We start from the raw sequence: 22,620 nt of genomic DNA, 5'->3' as shown, positions 1-22,620 counted from the left end.
TCCATTTCAAAGCCCAGAAAGCTGACATGTAATGATATCAATTCATCTGCTAATCTTATCCGCTATCTTGGAACAGTAGATACTGAGACTTTTCCAGAGCTATGTGCTATATGCAACTATATGCACTGGTAGCCTAATACAGTTTTTGTCTGATGAACTTGTCCCACAGCATCGCAGAAGCCAATTCTTTGAAAGATGCACTGTGAATGCTAAGTTGGTAGCATGCCTCTTCATAACCAAAAGCCAAACACATGCTACAGCCTAACATGAGTGCCTGACTTCTGACAGGTATGACCTCGTACTTCAATACAGACATACCCTCATATAGTATCTCTCTTATACTGAAACAGAAAGATATTTTAAAGGAAACAACAATGGACTGCTGTGAATTCTAAGTTCTTAGCGTGCATTTTGTTGTATGCAAGCAACTGAAAACTCGGTAGTTCTTCAGGAGCAGACCCATACAGATGCAGACAGATCAATTTTTTGGAATCAAATGCTGAGTTTATTGATTCTGAATTGTGTGTTGTCCACTTAGTCAAGGTTTATTTTCAACATCAAATGTCTTCATTTTGAGTAGAACAACAATGACAGAAAACCTTTTACCCTAAAAGAGTTTACAATCTCACTTGGAGCAGTCGGTAGAAAATGGCATGATTCAATCGACTCTCCACCTTTATCACTATTAATTTAGTCAGATTCTTCATAAGGTAAGAGGATCCAGTGGATCTGCAGGACAAGACCAAATATAAATGGTTGCCTGCTGTCCATAACAATATTTCCAGTATCATGCTCCTTGTAAATCGAGCATGCAGAATTTATAGATACAAACATGACCGATGCCGTTGCTTCTCTCTAATAAGCAGTGGAGCCTGCCAGTTAAAAGAGGTTCTTGTTCTACATGTAGGCAGCTGTTTGGGTTGAAGTACTATTTTAATTCGAGGCCCCTTGAGGTGACTGATCAAAATTCAGTGTACATAAACAGCATAATCTTAAAAAAGATGCCTAAAAACCTGAATGAAATGTGAACAGAGCTAATCAATTCATTTTTATGCGGTTTGATACAGAACCGCTGTTAATTTCAATGACTGTGACTCAGATTCATCCTTCCTGTGTTTGCGCTCTCTGAAAGTTAGACAATTTATTTACACAAGGTGCACTCGGTGGACAGTAGAAGGAATGCCCAGAACATAACTCATCACGCTTATCTTCCACGTTGATTTTAGGATGGGATAGTGCAGCAATTCCCTAACACATATGCTAAAAACATTACGGCAAGGACAGATGGCAAGCAAATGGAGTCACCCCTAATACTTTGTTTCTACAGAGTGCCCATCCAAGAGTACACTCCACTCTGTCTGTAAATAATCACAAAAGGTAAAGATTCAGAGCCTGTAGGAATTGGAAATATTTACAGAAGGAATTAAAATTAAAAATGCAAGTTTCTTTCAAGCTACTGATCATGCAGTATTAAACAAGTTTTATTGCCTTATCATAGTAATTAATTTTAGTTTCAAATTAATGACATTCTTATCATGCCTAAGATGCTAATGCAATTTGACAACAGCAAATACCATAAGATTGCTTACTTTATTCATGTCACTAGCAGGGACAAATGCATAGCTTTACAATAATGATCTTCCTAACATACTAATTGCTTCCAAAATGAAGAACAGCTTCTGTGTTTCTGTCATGGAAAGGAAGGATTCATTCTCACATTGTCTTTTAATATCTGATTTTTTGAAGAAAACAATTACCAAGTCTCTAGGCAGCAGTTCTAAACTGAAATGCTTGGTATACCTCATAAAATTATATTTTCTTAAGTTTCCTATTAAATACATGACCTTACAAAATCTTCCAGCTTGTTTCAACATCAGTGTGATGTGATACTAGTCAGTGATTAAAGTTAAAATTACTGCCGGAGAAAAAGCACTTGGAGTTCAAAGTAAAATTCTCATATACCTCAGGAACACTGAGACGTTGTTTCTGCTTTCTACTTATTTGCAGCCTGTGATGGATGCTTTGGGTCTTTTGTGGGTGTGACTGGCTCCAGAAAAGAGATGTCTCTTCTGACCAAGTGCCTTGGACAGCAGCTCTCAGAAGATGCGCACTCTCCAGCTGCAGCTGGACTTACGGAGCAAGTGGCTGTAAATGTGGGAGGTGCTGCTGCTGCGGCAGCTCGGGGCTTGGGGAAGGAGCACTCACAAAGAAAGCATGAAACTTAACCACTTGCCCCTGAATGGGACGGGGGAACATTTCTCCCCTTGTCAGAGAATGGCTGTATATGACCCTTTAAATGAATTCAGCAGAACAGGTGCAAGGCTTCATCACATAAAAGTTTCCTCTTGTGCTATTACTTCATTACAAATAGTACCACACTTTCCTGCATTTTCTTGTTAAAGAAACTGGAAGCATAGCTGAAAATGTGTTAAGATACTAAACCGTAGTATTTGTGTATAAAATGCTTCATTAAAAACATATTTTGAATTCTAATTATATTCTTATTAACCCAATTATTTTGCTATGTATATATTTAATATATTTAAACATAATTATACACTGTAATATGCACCTCTCCTCTATTATGTTTACTGCTAAGGCTAACTGTAACTAAAGAGTTCATTGAAATATTCTCAGTATACACATATGTTATGGGCTTTTTTGCAGCTATATCACTATTGTACAAAATAGTAAAGTGCTACGTATATCTTAAGCTTTCTATAACAATAAAATATGTACCTTTAGATTGATACTAAATAGACATCATAATTTCTTAACGTGTCCTAAATAAAACATTCGCAGAATTAGTATGAAGTTTAATGCAAGCTTGTTTTAACTTTCACTTGACCTTTACTTTCCTTTACAAAAAAGGTTTTCATATTCATATATACATTCCTGTTGAAGATGGGGTTAAACTTGTCAGAAGCATTTTAATAAAATACTGAAGACCTCCTTTAATTTATGGCAGATATATTTTCAAGAAGGAAAATGCTGATATTATCTTGGTTATAAGCTCACTGCTGAAATGATTTAGATATTCTTTTTCTTTCACACAGTATCAGTATAAAGCTTTTCTTTGCAGGCAATGAATTATAGTTGACACTTCAAACCTATTCTATCAGTATCTTCTAGTTCAGAAAAATGAGAAAACATAAATATTTATTCTATATATACAGAAAAGACACAGGACTCTGATAAAAATGATCCATTATGGAATGATGAATAATTGTTACATGTGTCACACATAGAACAGCAAAGGGCAAAAAAAATTTGCCACTTTTTAATATGAGGATTTGAGGTTATTGTGTAAATAAAAATGCAGTCATTTTATCATATTGAGCTGATAAGTGTTTAAGCCCAGTGATTTCTGATGACATTCACTTCATGACTACATGGATGATGAAGCTGCCTGATACAGACCCTTGGTCTGATTTGATGAAGTCTATTAATGACATGCTTTAAAAGTGGAAAAATATTTATGTAAACAGCCTTCCTTTTCCCAGTTTACATGGGCAACACTTCTCTAGCTTAAGCTTACCAATTAATAAAACTAGGAATTCATTTGTTCCATTAAGCGATCTGTTCACTGTCTTTAATCTTGTTTCTATTACTAACTTAAGTTTCTATATTATGCAGAGAAGTGGAGGCTATTATAAACTGCTGAATAATAAACTCTGTAGGAAAAAACATGAAATTTCCCAATATTTGAAACAATAGTATCAGTCTTACTATCAGTCTTTCCTTTTAAAAAAAGCAAACCCCTCCTGTTAAGTGCAAGCCCTAGCCAAAATGCAGTAAACATTAATGTAACTTGATGTTTTAAAAATTTTTTATCCACGTTTAGTTGTGTGTACTAGAAATGGAAGCTCTTTGAGGTAAGGATAATTTTTTTTTTGATTCACTGCTTTTAACCATATAGCCCTCATGACAAAATCAAAATGTATTCACATTACAAATTATAGAGTTAAAAATAAATACTCAAAATGAAAAGCTCTTGGGGTAAGATTGCCATGAGAAAAGCATGATATATAACTGAATTATTCGCTAATTTGTGTTATAGGAGCTTCACAGACTGTAACATAAAGACCTCTTGCTTATTAAATTCAAATTAAAATGCATATTGATTTGAATTAAAATAAACTAGCATTCATTCAGTAAATGAAAATCAGGAAGTTCTAAACTTATAATACTCTGGAAAAATCAGCTAAGCCATCTTCTCAAGGTGCTACATTTGTATTAAACAGTGAAATATAAACATAGATATTAACTTAGCAGAAAAAAAAAACAGAAACCACACCACGTGTGCAATGATGCATCTGAAAAGTTTTAATTATTGACGCTATTTCTTGGCTTCATCACTCCACCTGGACACTAGCAGGTTAACTTTTGACATAAAGAAATAAGGAGCTGCATTGGGTAACACAGATGTTTATATAGCCGAGTTTCTTGTCACCTTCAATGGCCACAGGCAGATGCCTAAGGAGGACTGTAAGATGAAGGCAAGAAAAAGATCAAATTTATCCCTATTAGTTTCCCAAATTAAATGTTATTACTAAATACAATAACCTTTGAGATAAAGAAATTTCACCTGGAGTACTTGGTATCATAGGAGGAACGTAGGAAACAGACTTTAGGAATGGTGGTATTTTAAAGAGCACTATAGATTCTTCTACCTTTCAATCTCAGATAAAATAATTCAATTAGAAGTTTATTTTCAAATTTTCTCTAAGTGTTCAGTGTTTCTACATGAGATCTTGAGGAAGGGATGAAGAGATAAAATGGATTTCCCTCCATGGCATACGAAGAGATTTTGCAGGGTGTCACACTTGTGGTGAAGAAGGAAGTTTCCTCTACTCAATCTTTCTTACCAGGAACTGGGGTTGGGTTGATTTTTTTGTAAGTTTTTATGTGCTTCCCCTTTTGAAGGGGAACTTGGTGCTTCTGCAGATACTGAAAGTTTTCTCAAGTAACAACATGACTTCAAAACTGGGTTATTTTTACTCTGCTGCTTATCAGGCAAAAATATGAACAGTGGTGAGTTTTGGATTATCTACAGGCTCTGAATGACGCTGCATCATTTCTGCCTCTATTCCCATGCCAAATACCACCCTTCAAACTACAAAGATGGTGTTAAAACAAGCAACATTTTGCAGAAACCAACATCCAAAATTTTGCACTGCATGCACACACACAAATAATATTCTATGGCTGACTCCATTTTTAAATGCTGACTTATTGAGATCTTTTTCCCAGAGCTAACTATATAAATAAACCGTGAGAAAATGAGAATACAAACAGGCATCTAAAATGCAGAAAAAATTCTGTGTTCCTTTTTCATGTTCTCTTTTTTCATGATTCCTACTGTTTCATATCTTGTCTTCCATTTTGAGTACTATACCTCCCAGATTCAGAACTACATTAGAACAAATATGCCTTTATTCTTGACTTTGTGATTACTGCTATACCTCTCTAAGAAGGTATTTTCTAAAAGCCTGTCTTTATCCTCCTAAACTATGGATATTTACCTTCATGATACCCACCCTGTGTGACCAATATTGGATTAACTGAGTTTACCTATAGTGAGTGCCTACATGCAAAAAGTCTACTGAAAATTTGGAGGAAACTGAAGTCAAGTACAGTTAAAGGTACGGAAAACTTACAGGGAACAATTCTGTTGTCATTCAGTTGTGCAGATTTAGGGCAACTTTCTACACTGACTTCTCATTTTGGAATTTCGTTTGTGAACCTCTCCCGAATTAGAACCTACTACTTAAATTTACTGTTTTAGGAGAGAGGATGCTCAGGTTAGAGTCATAGATTTTAACGTGGTTCCCTAGACCTTGCTGAATCCAAACCAACAGTGACAGATTTCAGACAAGCAATGTGTGGATATGCCTCTGCGCACTAATACTCTAAAAAGACCTCTTCTGATAAAGAGCACAAAAAAGTCACAAGAATACAAGCACATGAATACCATTTTCTGTGCATTCCAACGCCCGCAGTTCTTGATACCAAATCACAGTATAAATTTTGTGTAACTAATCACCTAAGAATTTTACAAGTAGTAATTGATCCCAATTTGCAGAAAGAAGACCAGGATTTTCATTAGTAATCACATTAAGCAGTAGCTTTTAATTGTAGTCAATCTCCTGAACAACCCAAATATGACAAACCTTCTCTCGCGGGGTAATCTGAGAGGAAGGACTGTGAAATGAGGAAAAAGTGCTTCTTTTGCATGGATAAATACAGAAGAACTGTCCAATACACTAAAGCCAGAAACACGCATAGGTGTTTTGAGGGCTACTTTAACTTAATTTTTTCTAGAGCACTGAAATTACAATGCAGTCTCACTGTCAGTCCTGAACCGTTTAACTGCAGGCTGAAGAGGGAGGTCCTGGACCAGAGCTATGCAACCCCTCCACTCTCTATGGATGTCACCCCATCATCTGCCAGATCAGCCCACCAACCCAGCTCACTCATCTTCTGGTCCGACAAGACCAGCAGGCGGGCTGTGGTAACAGACTGCCCTTCCAGCAGCAGCGTGGGCTTGGGCTGGTGTAAAGTGACTGACGACTTGCTCTGCTGGCTACTGAAGTGCAGGGCATCTCCAGGCTCCTGTCTTAGCCAGCAGTGAAACACATTCCCCTAGGTTAAAGCCTGCTCTGGGTGCCCTGAAAAGCCCCCTGCAAGCATCTTTCTCAGTGAACACTGGCACAATCTGAGGAGGTTTAGACAAATAATTTTAGCCAGCTAAGTGGTGCAATAGGCATATCTCCACCTATTTTGTGTAGATGGAGAATACTGAATAATACCAGAGCAGTCCCTTATGAGAGGACAAAAAAAAGTCTTTTTATTAGCAGAAGGCAGGTGCTAATTTTCGCTACTTATCTTCCATTTCCTGTGCTGACTTCAATCAATTTAAACAAGCATCTTACCAAAGTAAAACACATTGGGACTGGATAATGGAGAACCAGCTTCCAAAGTTACTACTCCCCATCACAGTCTAACTCTCTCTGAATTTAACTGTATTTTCAGTAACATTTTCACAGTTTCTAAATAAAACAAAGCCCGTAACTGTGGCATAGAATATGTAGTTCTGGGTATTCCAGGTAATCTAGAGGTTTGGGAAGACAAAGATAGCCGAGTAGCTCCTCCTAAAAAATATAAAATTACTTATAGGAAAACTGTTCACCTAAGAAGGATTTAGCAGGTCAATGAGGGCTATGAAAGATAATGGTGTGTGATAATCTACTTCATAGTCTTCAGAAAATACATACTTGGTGTTAACATATATTCAGTTTTAATTTACTGTTAATTAGGGTTGATTAATGTATGTATGACTATCACAAAAATACACATTAATAGCAAAAAGAGCTACTCTAATAAATAATGTACCACTGATCCTACTGTGCTAAAAAAATTTAGGTAATACGAACTATTCAACATCTAAGTATTCTGCTTAAGAGTGAGAAATTTACATAAACAATACGTTGATGAAGCACAGCATTGCGACGCTATTGGGATTGCTCTGCAGTTCAGAGATAACCCTGAAACAACTGGGTAGGGAAAAATCTATAAAACCTACGTTATTAATGACTACTGGCTGACCTCTGCTTATCTTCACTACCTTAAAGACGACATTGAAATTTTCAACTCTACTCAAGCTTCATTATCCGAAATCTAGACTATAATAACTTAAAAGGGTTCTGATGATATTTTCAACCCGTCGTTTCAGAACAGAAAATTTCTGACGTTATATATCACCTAGAAAAAGGATCATTGCTTCGTTCACATAGTGCAATGTGAAGTCTAATATTTACACTGCATACAATGACCAGAGAACGTATTTGCTTAATTTTTCATTCAAATATTACAGATAAGAGAGAAGATAATAAATCCTTCAGAAAAGAAAGAAAAAAGAACACTAAGTGTGTGTATATAACTTATTGAAGAAAGGAGTTACGTTTACTTTCCTCCAGGAAAGAACATCCATTGTGTATCACACGTGCCACACAGCAAATGACGGCAGTAGCTTACATGACATCATACATGCCACGGCATGAATACCTCATAAAAATCCAGCCGACCAGACAGTGCACACAGGTACATTGAAGTCCACGCACATCAGTACAGATATCAAAATACACAGCAGGTGGGAACAGCCTTCAACTTGTACAACTTGCTATTTTCCCACCTAAAGCTGGCTTAATTCTAATTTTTCATTCCATTTTCTACTCTCTTCCTCTAGCCAAAAAAAAAAAAAAAATTATGATCTATAGCATGTTGTTTAAGCTGAAATCAAAATTGTTCTTTCTTCTTAGAATACAACTGGATGTTTAACGTTCTACAACACCTTAAAGTGGCCAAATATAACAACATGTTCATTTCAAATTGAATTTACAAAAATTAAACCTGGTTTTTTTTTTTGGTGGGCAAGGTATTAATGAAAAACAATATGTCTTATTAAATATACAGTAGCTGTAATTTAATTGTTTCTTCTGTTCCTATCCAGTTTAAAGCACATTTCAGATTTTTTTCCTATCATTCAAGGAAAGATTTTTTTTCTTTTTGAAGGAGTGAAATTCCAACTTGTCTGTATTCAGAATATGAATACAAATTTGTATACAAGTGATTCTAAATGCCACTGGCTTCCCATTTTCAATGCTGCTATTTTTCCAGAGAATGTATCCACAGATCAATGACCCTTTCATGTGATCTTGAAATGCCAAAGAAGAATAGCTTAGGGAAAATAACTGTTTTCACTTGAGTTGAAATAATTATTTTTACAACAGAAAGAAAGCATTAAATCTTAAAATCACTGAGGATGCCATCCAGAAAATCTATATATCTGGGGGGAAAAAGATTTAGTAGAGAACTAATAATTGTTCAGATGAATTAATTTCAAACTAAAGCCATGGTAAAATTAATGAATCTCACAGGTTAATAAACTGCTCATTTGGCAGCATTTACTGTGGCACATTTTTGCATGTTTTGCCATTTTTCTCTTATTTAGCTACTTGGAATGGATGATCTCCAGGGTACATCAGTGCGTTTCAAGACTGATGAACACACCCCAGATGCTGGAGTCATGCAGAGGGTCTGTTCGTGCACAGGACCTGTGCTGTAACCCTGTATGTTTTTCTGCAGCAAACTTGCAGGCACTCCTGACAACTGAAATGTAGCTGGCGGAGGAAATTCCAGGAGCGTCTCCTTTCCCCTCCATCACTGCATGAGAAAGATATTCTTACACTGACGTGCGAGTATGTACTTTTGATGGGGTACTGCTTGCTGTCCTGTGATGTCTTTCAATCCTTTCCCCTTTTATCTCCCCCAAACGAGAATCTGATGTCAGATTACAACACTTATCTAACTTTTATAGGTGCTTTTCTCTGTAGTCCATGTGCAGACAGTGGTGTCAATTTCTGAATTCAATTATTTGGGTATTGGGGAAAAAACCCCACAACAGTTATTTTCTAAATTCCTAGCATGCTTTTTTTATTGCTTTTAGAAAACATGCTTTTAGAATGTCAGGCAATAAGAGAGAATATTGCAGGGATTCTTAGCTTTTGACATTTTTAATTGCCTCTGCTTTGGTTGTTACACAATAGATATTTTCGTCATCTAAATATAATGTATCTTTGTAAAATCCTTTAAAATATGATTTCAAACCAATGAATGCCATTTTCTATTTGCCTTTAATTTCCTCTCAATAGTAAGTTCATCAGAGTGTAACAATTAATTAACTTAATTAAGCTAACTTAATTATGTTCTTTCATAGGTCAATATGTAGAGCTACTCAGATTAATAGCAGAGCTTGTAAAGTTAATCTTCTTGTATAATGCAAATGACGCCAAGTCATGTATTAAATACCTTCCTGAGTAACAGATGATATAGGACTGAATGTACTTTAAAGAAGGGCAGAGACTGTGAAAAGGCTAAATAAAGAAAAATGTCTTGGATTTGTGGAAATTTGAAACAGACCTAATTCATTTTTGAAATTAATAATGTTCTTCTAAGAGCAGCCCTCATTCAATAAGGCCATTTACAGCTTAAATATACATAAATAAATTTTGACTTCAAAAGCAGAACTGCATGACAGCATTTTTCCAGCCATCTTGCGACCTTAATGTTTTGTTATTAAGAAGATTACATAAAACAGTCATGTCAGGAGATTAGATGGAAAATACGAATTCCTAACTCCAGAGCATTTGAATGTTTACTGTATATCCCAGTTTATTTTACAGAGGAATCACTTCAGTAGTCAAAGGTATTATGTTCTCTTCTCTGTTCATTAGTAATTCACTTTTAACACAGACTCTAAGGCTTTTTAGGCAGGTGGCTTAGCACTTTTGTTATGAAATATTAATGGGAACTACTGTAATCATAATAATTACCTATAAAAGCATAAAAAGTAAAATCAAACAAATCTCCTGAGTGCCAAATGATCTGAATAGGTGACTCAACTACTTTGTTTTGATAAATGACTCTGGTGGTTGGAACCCCCCAATCTGACATGAGGAGTTGGATTACAGGCCAAATCACCAAATTTCAGCCAAGTAACTAAATTTCAGTCTTCTCTACAATGAATCTGACTTAGGTCCAGAAAATATTCTAAATGCACAGCAATTTCAGATCTGCAATCTGTCACAACGAAGAGTTGCAACACAAAGAAAACAAAGAAGAGAGGCGCAATAAATTTTCTGTAAGGCGCTTTGAACAGTAGTGTAAGGGAAAAGGCTCTGAAAGTGTGAAAACCACCATTGCTCAGAAGTTTTAAAACCAGAATAAAAAGCTAACAAGTGCAACCAAGAGATCAGTCCTGTGTCTATTGGGGGATGGATGACACAGACGACCTAATATATTTTCTTCTCCTTGTTCAAGCCTGCCATGTAGCACTGGTGAAGTTGCCCAAAATGAACATCCCAGTCTCAGTGTAGCAGCAGGTTCAGGCTACATATCAGCTTCTGTTCTGAAATCACAGGCCTACACCTTCTGGTATAAAGGAGGATTATTTATCTATGATACAGAACAATTAGTAAATTGGTACTTGTGATTTTTCATCAGAAAAACAGTCTTCTAGGTCCGAACAGTGTGGAAATTTGCAATGACTTCTCTAAGCAGCAGAGCTCTGTAACAGTTAAACAAAAAATGTAGTGTTCTAGAGTAAAAATGCAGTCCAACCCATTCTATGTGGGTAACTGTATTTCTTTTTTGTCTTCAATCAACAGTGTGTCAGGAAGAACAACCTATTTATAGCAACAACAGTCTGACACAATTCTTTTGTTAAATGAGTTCAAGCTAGCAGCTACACAGAACAGAGGGAAAATATTGTTATGCCTACGAAGTTTAGAAAAGAATGCACAGCCTTTTCACAAGCACAAGCGTAAAAGCTTTGCATTTATAGATAGCTAGATATACAAATGTATATTTTCTCTAAGAATGCAAATCATCTTCTTGCTTCTTGCCAATGCTTATTCTGCATCATCATTGAGTTATTTTCTCAAATGAAAGATGTCAGTGATGGAAATCCAGTTATTTAACAGTCTTCTAATAATAGAAGATGGAGAAAATATCACACAGCAATATTACAAGCTTTGAAATGGAATGAATTTTTATTCAGTTCTTTCAGAACATGTTATGTCACACTTCGTTTATAAAGCAAACACCTCAGTGTAATAAAATAGCCTAAGGATGGATTGGATGCTCTGCTGATGAAGTTTATAATTTTGGGTTTAAAAAAAAAAATCTCTTTTTATACTAACCTGAAGAGGCAATGGGACTTTTTGGGAAAACTTTTATCCAGAGATCAAGGAAAGAAGATAGCTCAAGAAACAAAAGATAATATCAGCTGCCAATTGTGTTCATAAAAATTAGGAAACATTCCCTTTGCTGGTATATTAAATAATTCAGATGGCTGCCGCAGATTTTCCAAGAATAATGTAATGCTTTCAACACTAAATTCTATAATCCTTTTAAGCCGCTTGTGCCATACTTATGGCTAAGAGCAGATCATAGAATCATAGAATCGTTAAGGTTGGAAAAGACCCTTAAGATCATCGAGTCCAACCGCTAGCCTATCACTGCCAAATCCACCACTAAATCATATCCTCAAGCACCACGTCTACCCTTCTTTTAAATGCCTCCAGGGATGGAGACTCAACTACTTCCCTGGGCAGCCTGTTCCAATGTTTGACAGCCCTTTTGGTGAAGAAGTTTCTCCTAATGTCCAACCTAAACTTCCCCGGCACAGCTTGAGGCCATTTCCTCTCATCCTATAGCTTGTTACTAGTGAGAAGAGACCGACCCCTGCCTCGCTAAAACCTCCTTTCAGGCAGCTGTAGAGAGCGATAAGGTCTCCCCTCAGCCTCCTCTTCTCCAGACTAAACAACCCCAGCTCCCTCAGCCGCTCCTCATAAGACTTGTTCTCTAGACCCTTCACCAACTTTGTTGCCCTTCTTTGGACACACAAGATGACTTAAGTGTGGGACACATCTTTTCCGGTAAAACAAAATACTATACCTCATACTTCAGCTGTACGTTATTAATGGAAAAAAGTCTGTGCTCTATCCAGATAAACTGCAAGTGCTGAATCTCTACTAGTTCAGAAACAGATTAATGGGCACCTATCTTAATCTTTCTTTAGCTGAGAATCACAATGCTTTGCATAGCGTTTATAATACTAATAGAGCACTCAGAAAGCACCACAGATACGTAAGCTACCTATGTTCATATGCTACCATCACATCATTGATATTTTACCCTAAAATACTCCAGAACATATATGCATGTTTTTTTTGTGGGGGAAAGTAGGAAGTTGGTTGTTTGTTTAATTCATTTTTTTAATCCAAGAGAGACAATGGCACAGCATTTCATCCATATCCATACTGCTCTGCCAATGCAGCCATTCAGAAAGAACAGCTCTGTTAGCCTTTACGCTTACACTATTAAAACATGATTAACTGATTTGTCACAGGATCGGCAAAGGAAATTAATACACATAACTCATGTATTTCTATTTTATTTCTAATTAAAGAAGAGGATATGTCTCTTATGAGACTCAGGATTAAGGGAACTGTCAAAACTTGTCTCTTCTTACTTAGATAACCTACCACTAACACCATCACTCCCTGTGGATTGAAGTGTTGCTTATGAGAAATGGTATCAAGATACAGCCCACCCATCTTGCTTTTTAGCCACTGCATGAAAAAGGGAAAGTAAAACTATTTTAACATCACATCTTCACTTTCTTCAATATCACTGTATATTAATCTAAAAAGCTATATAATTATATTTACTAAATACACTGCAACTGCCAGAGGCACAATGAAACTGACCACAGAAACCAGAGTAAGGGTCAAGAAATCTAACCAATCAGCCTTTCAATTCTATCAAACGATTGCAGTGTTATTCAAACAAGCGTATCCATACATTTAGAACATTTTAAAAGCTCTGAAAGTTAAGTAATCAACATGTCCAGAGAATTTTCTTTCATCAGTTCATGGTAAAGCATGTGTGACATCAGAGATGTAATTTAACGTATTGACTCAGGGCATACCAACAGTAGTGCAGTTCTGAATTTTGAAAGGGCTGTGGGAACAAAATTCTTTTTTTAACTGTTACTATTGGAGGGAAACCACCAAAACTTTATAACTTACTATAACATTCTATGAAAAGCACTGTTATTCTGCAGTTTCCTAAGAAACTGCTAAGAAGGTCTAGTGAAATGGCACAGAAATTAGGCTGGCACACCTCTCCCCTTTGAAGTGCATGGAATTTTTCTTTCAGTTCCACTTTTCAATTCCAATTCTTTAAAAAGACAATAAAAATATATAATATTAACTCATCAGTCACACAGGAAACTTCCTTATTTTGGTATGGATACTAATTAAAACATTCAAGGATTCAAATCTACACAACTTAAATTTTATTGAGGATTGCACAGCGTTTGAAAACATAGAATAAGGCGTCTTTCTAACTTTAAACACATCTTGGTCATTTTATAACCCAAAGTGGTTTTGCATCTGAAAAACACTGATGAATACACACACTTTCTTGAATCCCTCAGAGGTACAAAAATTTCACAAGTATCTAAATCTAAACACCCAACGTGCTAATTATTTCTGCAGTGGCTTTTGTCATATGCCACATAGCTGGACACTGTCCCTATCCTACACAGAGTTAAATCTGATTTTAAAGCATGAAAAGAGGCTGGGGAGAAGGGAGGCAGTAAGAGGAATGGATGCCACCCTGCCCTTCTTATGAGTAGAACTCAATATTCAACCATTGTTTCTACTAGGAGGAACAACTGGACAAGCAAAACAAAGCCTCACCTGAGTGATCAAATGTCTCCCCGCAAACTGATGATACCAGTAACTGCTAGATTCAGACTGGCCTATCTAAGAGGAAACCAAATAGTAAGCAGGAAAAAACTACACTTTATACAAATTAATGAGGCAACTCATGGGATTTTCCTTACTTTTGTCTACTAGAAGTTGTCTCTCCTCACCTCTGCAAGTCCAAGACTCTTTTTGAACATCATTTTCCACATCCTTCTCAATTTGACTCCACCTTCCTGAAATACTTAGCTGTTAGCCATTTTGCCCTCTTTAAACTTTTCTCCTGTTTCTTTTTCATGGCTGCATTTGAGTTTTTCCTTAACAACTGCCTTCTCACCAATACTGGTGGGTTGAATTCAGATGGGACATGAATCATTATACAAATAATGCATCAGTTAGCAGCTGTAGTTAACTCCAAATATTAACTCACTAAGCAGATACTGAAAGAATGTAAGGGAGCGATGTACCAGGAGACTTCAAATAAAATGAGAAATAAAAAAGGCATTAGTTGAAGTAAAGCTCTGCAAACACTTCTATTGACCTGTTTTTAGGGTGTAATTCACAGATGTTTGTTTACTGTGTTGACTTACCCATGTGTAACTTAGATGGGTTGTTTCAAGGTGGGCTCTGAATTTGGAAAATCAGCATACTGGTGCTCCCCTCTCAAGGTTCCCTGCAAATTCAACCAAAAAACTCTTTCTGACTCACCTCTCTGTTTTTATTTTAACTGCAGTAAATACGATTGGAGAAAGTCTCATTCCCTTATAAAACACATATAATACTTTATGACCCCGCATTCAGTAAAACAGCTTCAACATAAACTGTTACTGAGATATTTAGTAAAATTCAGAAGGCATATTTCCACCTTTCAGTTCTCTGAAGTTTCCTCTCCCCACCCAGTTTAGCTGGTTTTTATTCCACAAAAGCAAAAACTGTACACTCCTCTTCCTCCCGGTCACTTTTTACTAACTAACCATGTTTCATTCCTCTTTCTGCAGCACATTTCCTTCCTCTATTTTTAAGTATCATCTGTGCTCGTAATTTTAATTTCTCCAGTGGAATGAGATAAGTTTGCAAAGCTGAGACTTAAAAGGCAGAACCCATGGCCCTCCATAGACTAGAGGTCCCTTTTCTACTCAAGAATATAAACAAAAGTATTACTAAAAGCTTATCCTTACTAAAAGTCTATCCTCAGGACTGCTTAGATGTGATAACCTGACTTTCTATCTTAGAATATGTGGTGATACTCCAAAATAAGTGAAGTACCTATTTGGTCTTAATCCAGAAGACACTCTTAATTCTCCTGGCCCTGTACTGCAGACTTCCCTCTTCTTCAGACAAAGTGACAAGACTATCAGAGGAAAGGAGAAATTCAAGAAGGCATTTGATAATTATCTAAAGGCTGCACTGAAGAACTGATAAATGGCACTATTTCCTATGGCTAGTATTTCATACTCTCCTTTACCAGGAAGATTACAGTTAAAGAAATCTAAGAAAAGACAAGAAAGACTAGTCTTTACATTACCTCGTACTTGGAATGTCTTTAATAATAACTAAACTGTTTGAGGAAGCCAAGGTTAGTAATGTTAAGGCTACCCCAAATGAAGGAATTCCTTCTCACAGGAATGGTTAATTTAAGGATAATAATGGTTCTTTGAAAGGATGATTGCCACCATAAAATGAAGTTGTGAGTCTGAATTGTGCAGACAGCCTCTCCTCCAGCTGTGCTGTACTGTGACAAGTATGCATTGCAGGGACAGAAAAACCCCCAAGTCATTGGCTACTTTATGGAACTACCTTACAAGCTGGCACCTTTTCTTATAACAACAGGGAGCCTGGACTTATGATCATACTACATTATTACCATCTAGTATCATTTTTTGGAAAACAAGGGCACAAAAAAGGCACAATATTAGCGAGGGTCTTGCCTTGGCACAACCCATCAGTTAGCTGTACTTAAATTTAGTGAAGGATGACAAAAGCTTTACATCTACCTATACACCTATGTATAAATTTTACTTCTGACTCTTTAGTATCATAAAGTTTAATTTGCCAGAATCTATTGGGACTCCTGTTACTGTCATGGCATGAAAGACAGGAACAAAAGAAAACTATTTTCCCAGTCACTGATAATAAGAAACACTATTGAAAAGGTAGCAGATGGGATATACTTGGCTCATAGGTACCGTTAATCAAGGTCCTGAGATTTACCTCAGTCTTGCATGTTGTTGGTTTGGGAGGATAAGATTGAGCTTTAGCTTTAAAATGTCTCTGCTGTGAGTAAAACAACACTAGGCATGAAAAACAGAGGCAAACATGTATCCCCCAACAGTTAATCTGGAAAAGAAGAGACACAGAATGTCCTACCTCTTCTGGATGTTTCTGTGCCATGGATACCAGCTCTTCAGAGCTACTTCTTGAGGTAGAGGGTACCACATTACCTGGGGCCTCTGAGACCACCTCATTTGACGGCTCGGAGTCCTGAGGGCAACAGAGACAAATAGACCCCTCAGCAGCGTGTTCATGTGGCACGCCATAAAAATGAGACTTTTCAGAGGAACTGCGCTCTAAGCACAGTGAAATGAAAAATACTTGAGGTCTCAAACTCTACTCTTTTTACACTGGGCAACTCCTTTTATCCCAGAGGCAAAAACATCTGCCATACGTTTTCTCTTAAAATGGTAATGCTTTCTTCACAAGTGCATTATAAGACTTATTAAATAGCTATATAGAGTGCAAAGTTCTGAATAAGCATGCTTGTTTTGCCCATACCTACCCCTGTTCCTGAACTGCAAGGAAGGGAATATTACATTTCCTCCCCTTATTCAAGATGGAGATTTCTGCAAAACAGCTGGGACCATGCCAGAACAACCCCCCACAAATGTATTTTATCACTGCAAATTGATATAGCATACAACCTGTTAAAGTTAGAAAAGTTAAAGTTAGCACAGTTGCTGTCTATTAGTAACTTTAACACTACAGTGAAATAAATATAATAAAAATTCCTAAGTAGTTTACATTCTATTTTCCAAATTACCTTGACTTTGCAATGCAACATGACTAGATCAGTCAAAACAAAAAACACTTTAATACCTTCACTGCTTCACACAGTTGTTTTGATAACTGCATAGATTGAGATATTTTACTACAGAGAAAAAAAATCTGTTAATCACTACTATCTCTACTGTGCTTGTTGTAATGCTCATTACAGAAGATATTTTAGATGTCATCGCTTAGTAAGCAGAATATGTGCTTTTGATATATTGCTTTCTTTCTACAGTCATTAATTGCAAGGAAATCAAGATTATACTTTTGGAAACTGCAAGCTGCAAAGCTCATTATTAAGTTTTTCAACATAATAACCTCTAAAAAGTAAATTAAAATTTCATAATGATAATATTCAGCATTTGCTGTTTAGCCCAATGTATGTTTGGACTGTTGGAAGGGAAAAAATGAACATTGTGGTCCAATACCCATCACTGAATCACATGGAGGATCACAAGCAAGACCAGATATTTAAAAGAATTCATGCATGGAGGGGGTTACTGGAAAGAAAGTTGGAAAAATCTCTTTGCCTGGAGGGGGAATATTCTAGTATCTCTGTTTTGTACATTTTCAGGTGAATCCCTTTAAAATAGCTGCCGAGTTTAAATATTTCAAATGGAACTTTTTATGCCTTTCTCATTGCACTACCTCTCTGTGACTTAGAAAAAGGATATTCTGGCCCATTCTGTGGCCTAGAAACTTAAGTTTAAGGCTTGGTATGAGGAAGACATTTTAGGAAAAATCAGCTTTCAGCAATCACTAAAGAATACTATTGAATAAAATCTTAACAATGAAGTCCAATTGCCATGGCACTGAACTGTTTTAAGGGCATAAGCACCACTGGATCTATGGAACAAAAGTTAAAATGAGAGACTTGGCAGAGCTACTATCCCAAGTAATTCCATGACAGGAATAATAAAACACTATTTTTCAGCTTTCTCAGTTCCTCAAAAGAATATCAACACCACGGCAGTGAACTACAAGGAGATACATCTCTAGCATTCTGATAGTAAAAGTCTGATTTTCCTCTACTGAGTCTACAAAAGCCCCATGCTCTATATGCCATCAAAATAAACTTTGCATCATGTTCATCCTGACAGCTTGCTGTTTTCGGTAGCAGATCTGGGCTTGCACAGGCAAATGTCCTCTCTCTCAAAGGCCACCTCAGTTTGGTTCCCATTAAATTATGACGATGAGACTATCTCTTCTTGTTGACCCAATTAGCCATAAACTGACTCTGAGTACTGAAAAGTAGTGCTTTGTTTTCTCCTTGAGAACTGGGAAGTTAAATCATCGCCATGCAAGTTATCTGCTCAATATGTTTCCAGAAGCTCTTCTGCACTACTTACGAAAATCAAAAGTAACAACCACATCTGCTGGAAGAAGATGATATACTTGTCTGAATTCTTTGGCTCAGTGATTTCTCTCTTTGCATTCTTCCCCCCTTTTGCATCTGAATAAACTTTTATTATGTTGCTATTACCTGTGGCCAGATAGCAGTAGCAACTTTTTTTTTTTGTTACTTATGATTTTTGAAAGTAATAAATGATGACTTTCAAAAATGGTCTGAGCAACTCCAATTGGGTAAACATACATTCCTGTTCCATTCCTCTTGCCTCAACAGGACCAGCACGTCACAGACTCTCTTCCCCCATCAGGTCTCGAATATCTTCTTTCCAAGAAGCTTGGCTGTCCTTCTCAATAGTTTTCCTAAGAACCAGCTAGCTAACATAATACTTCCATTTTTAAGCAGATGGATGGAAATCAAATTTACTTTATTATTCAGAAACCAAGCTGAGAAAATGCGTGTCCCTTTCCAATTACCCTGGTTTTATTATATCTTTTCACACTGCCGTCCCTTCTTCAGAAAACTGTATAGAGCACGTAAGAAAGGCAATCTATGTTGCCCTGAACAAGCTCGGCAACATGTGAAGTACAGCTTTCAAAAATAAACATATTTACTAAGCGGAATGAGATCCTTTCATGTAAGGCACAACGATAAAAATGCTGCAAGGTGCAAGTGAGAACTTTCAAAGAGCTTCTTCTCAGTGTGTTATGAGTACATGGCCAAATGAGTAATAGTTCTGGTATCAAATGCTGGTACCGCGACTTGTACTCAGCAAATAAAAAAAACCTGAAAGACTATTAGTATTGTTTGCTTTTTTAAAGCAAAATATCTGTATCTCTGACCTAAAACAACATTTCTATTGAAAAAGTGTTAAAAGGAAAAATGTATTTCAAAAATAATTATAATTAGTTTGTTGTCCTTCGTAAGTATTACTGATACCATAACATACAGGACCAACTTTGCAGAAAGTCACTTCTTTCTTTTTTCAAGGCCTTGTGTGATGAAAACCATGTCAATGGCACTTCTCATTGATCTGTAAGTCTCAGTCGTAGCGGTGATGGACATGACTGTTCATGGATATGTAAACTACACAGTAGGCAATTTGGTACACATTTTTTCTAGGGTTAAGCCCTTCCCATTTCATGAAAATATTATTATATTTCCCAACCTACATATGAAAGTTCACATAGCTGCATTTTCAAGTTGGACAGATCATGACATAGCTTTCTAATGGATCACAATATTTAACTATATTGATTAATAAATTTTGGGGAAAACCACTATTAAGCGGTACTTCCAGTTTCCTGAAAATACAGAAATTCTTTATCAAACTGTAAGTGTATCATAAACAAATAAATTCAGAGGGCTCAGTAATTACAGTTTTTCTGCACAATGCTGATTTTGCTGAAAGCTCCTCAGAACATGGTCTTTCTTGGACTTATGAAACCTTGAAGAGGAAACATGAAATATGTTGACATTGTACTATGTTTACGGAAGAAAAAAAACCCTGCTTTGAACTATGCCTCTTTTCAGATGACCTAAATGTTCATGCAGTTTAAGATACCACAACAGCATTGGCTTGAATCGATTACAGTTCTGGAAAAAAAAAAAAAAGTATTTGAATTACATGTTGACAGAAATAGGAAATACATAACAAATCAGATATTCTAGTCCTGGGATGAAACTTGCTTGCTCGTCCTGGCAGCAGACACAAAAGTGTAGATGGCTAACTTTGGAGTCTTGGACATTCAGCTTTTTTTTTTTTTTTTTAATTTAGGTCAGCAGAGATCAAAGGTGACAGTGACTGGTAGGAGGTAAGAAATCAAAGGTGCAAAGTGCATCCCTCCCTCAAAGCCTTCAGTTCTTTTCTCCCCTTCCTCCCATTTGGCATATTTGCTATCTGCATCTACTGCAGTAGAAGCAAACATTGTCCTTTTAGTGTCGTCCTTTGCTGTGAAGAAGTATCACTGGCACAGGACACTGAAAAATCAATAGTGCATACAGAACAGATGTGGATTTCATTTGTGAGCTACACAGAAGTCATAGATTTCAGAGGAAAATATTTACATTTTATGCTATGCTGATGTTGTGGCTTGATTTAATGACTTGACTGTTTTTGTTTTTTAAAAAACAGACCATTAAATACCAGATCAATACATTTATACAGATATATATTCTATGTGTAAATAGGATACAGATATGTATATACAGACATGTATATTCATACAGAATGTTATGGTAACAAAATACTGTAATTGTTTACCAGTCCATGTTACTGACAGCACAGATGTTGACTCATATGAAATAGAAACTCTACAGTTTCCGATTTTGAAGAAAATGAAGAACTGATGTATAGTAAGAAGTATGCATAAAATACTTTGCTAGAGAGCATAAGAAGTTGCATTTGAAACACGATGATGGAGAAATAGTTTTTTACAATGGTTTTTATGCCAGCCAAGCATCCGCTATTTTTTCTGCCATTGCTGCTTTAAAACAAAACAAAGCTAAAGAAGAATCACAACAAATCAGCCTACAAACCCTTTCTCGATGATTTCAAGCTGACACATTTGAATATATTATGTTAACTCTGCATCAGTTTTCATATATCATCCTTCACCTTGGTCCAGTTGAAAATTACGCAAGTCATAAATTAACTTTAAACAAGTTTTGAATCAGCTTGGAACTAGTTTTCAAATTAAAGAGCCGTCAGTATATTACATGGTACTGTCATTTTATTACCCCAATCAATTCTGTGTGGCCTGAGGTAGAAAGAAAATGGATGCTGTCTTCATTTGCAAAGGGTTTATCTCTCACACCAGGCTCTGAAAACATGACTGCGGTAATGAACTGCAAGCCAAAGTTACTAACAAAGACTTCTAACAGTAACGAAGTAGAAATATTTCTCCCCCTTTAGACTTACAAAAGGGAACCAAAAAAAGCCCTTTCTGAAACATGAAGCCAGCTTCTTAAGGCTGAAGGCCTACGGGAAGAAATCAGCACATTTTTATTGAAGTGCTAAAGTGCTTGTAGCCTCACAGAGTATCATTTTTAGTGCTGCACAGGAAAAGCCCTCCTGGGTCAGACCAAAGGCGCCTCTGTAGCCCAGACTGCAGAACACCCCTCCGTCAGCTGACCGACCACTCCTACCCGTCCTTATTCTCTCTTACACCCCAGCGGCATGCTTTGAAAGCATTCGCCACATCTTATCCAGAATTTGGTAAAATCTAGTGAAGACAAGATATCTGTAGTTCTCCACAGTTCACAGGTGGCCAAAGTAAATCCCCAGGAGAAATGTCGCGTTTATCTCAATCTACTTACACGTGAAATCAATCACTTTGCCATCCCTAGGATTTTACCTTGTATTAGCTAATGAAGTAAGAACGTGGGCTTTAAACTTCTAAGTCACACTCTGCAGCTGTAAAATTTCCCTTCCTCTTTCTGTTCTGCCTTTGTCACTCTCCTTATAACAAGTTTATTTAACAACTGACAATCTCCTCTCTTCCTCTGCCCTCTCCAAAGATAGGAAATTACAAATGCAACCTTTAACGTACATGCGCTAACCTCCTATGCTGCCAGTCACAGAGGCAACGCCGTTGATATGTCCTTGGCTATTTTTTCTCTCTCTTGAGAAGGGGACGATGACTTCTATGTTTATACACTGTCAACACAACAGGGCCTCATTCTCAGCTGACTCTGAAACTATCTCGGTTCAGGTAATAAACCTTAAGCTAGCTCTAAAACCTCTGCCCTCTTCTAAAGACAGAAACAAAGGAAAACCTTTTATAATTCTCTTTTTTCTAAATATGGAAACTTAATTACATTCTTTAGCTTCACACTTTTTTATCTTCAAACACGCTGTGCAATACGAAGGAACTAATAAATTTACATGAA

The 22,620-nt window shown here is 36.6% G+C and overlaps 1 protein-coding gene across 1 annotated transcript in view; it reads right to left on the bottom strand.

The window, feature by feature from the left end:
* Nucleotides 1–22,620, bottom strand: part of PHF14 (PHD finger protein 14) — a 170,808-nt gene that overhangs the window by 19,032 nt on the left and 129,156 nt on the right. The window contains 1 exon segment of the mRNA XM_075082923.1: nt 16,704–16,817. Coding sequence (XP_074939024.1) covers nt 16,704–16,817 — 114 coding nt within the window.

This window comes from Phalacrocorax aristotelis, chromosome 2, assembly GCF_949628215.1.
Source record: "Phalacrocorax aristotelis chromosome 2, bGulAri2.1, whole genome shotgun sequence".
Lineage (NCBI taxonomy): Eukaryota > Metazoa > Chordata > Aves > Suliformes > Phalacrocoracidae > Phalacrocorax > Phalacrocorax aristotelis.
The sequence above is the reverse complement of the archived record's forward strand: the minus strand, read 5'-3'. Positions and strand labels throughout refer to the sequence as shown.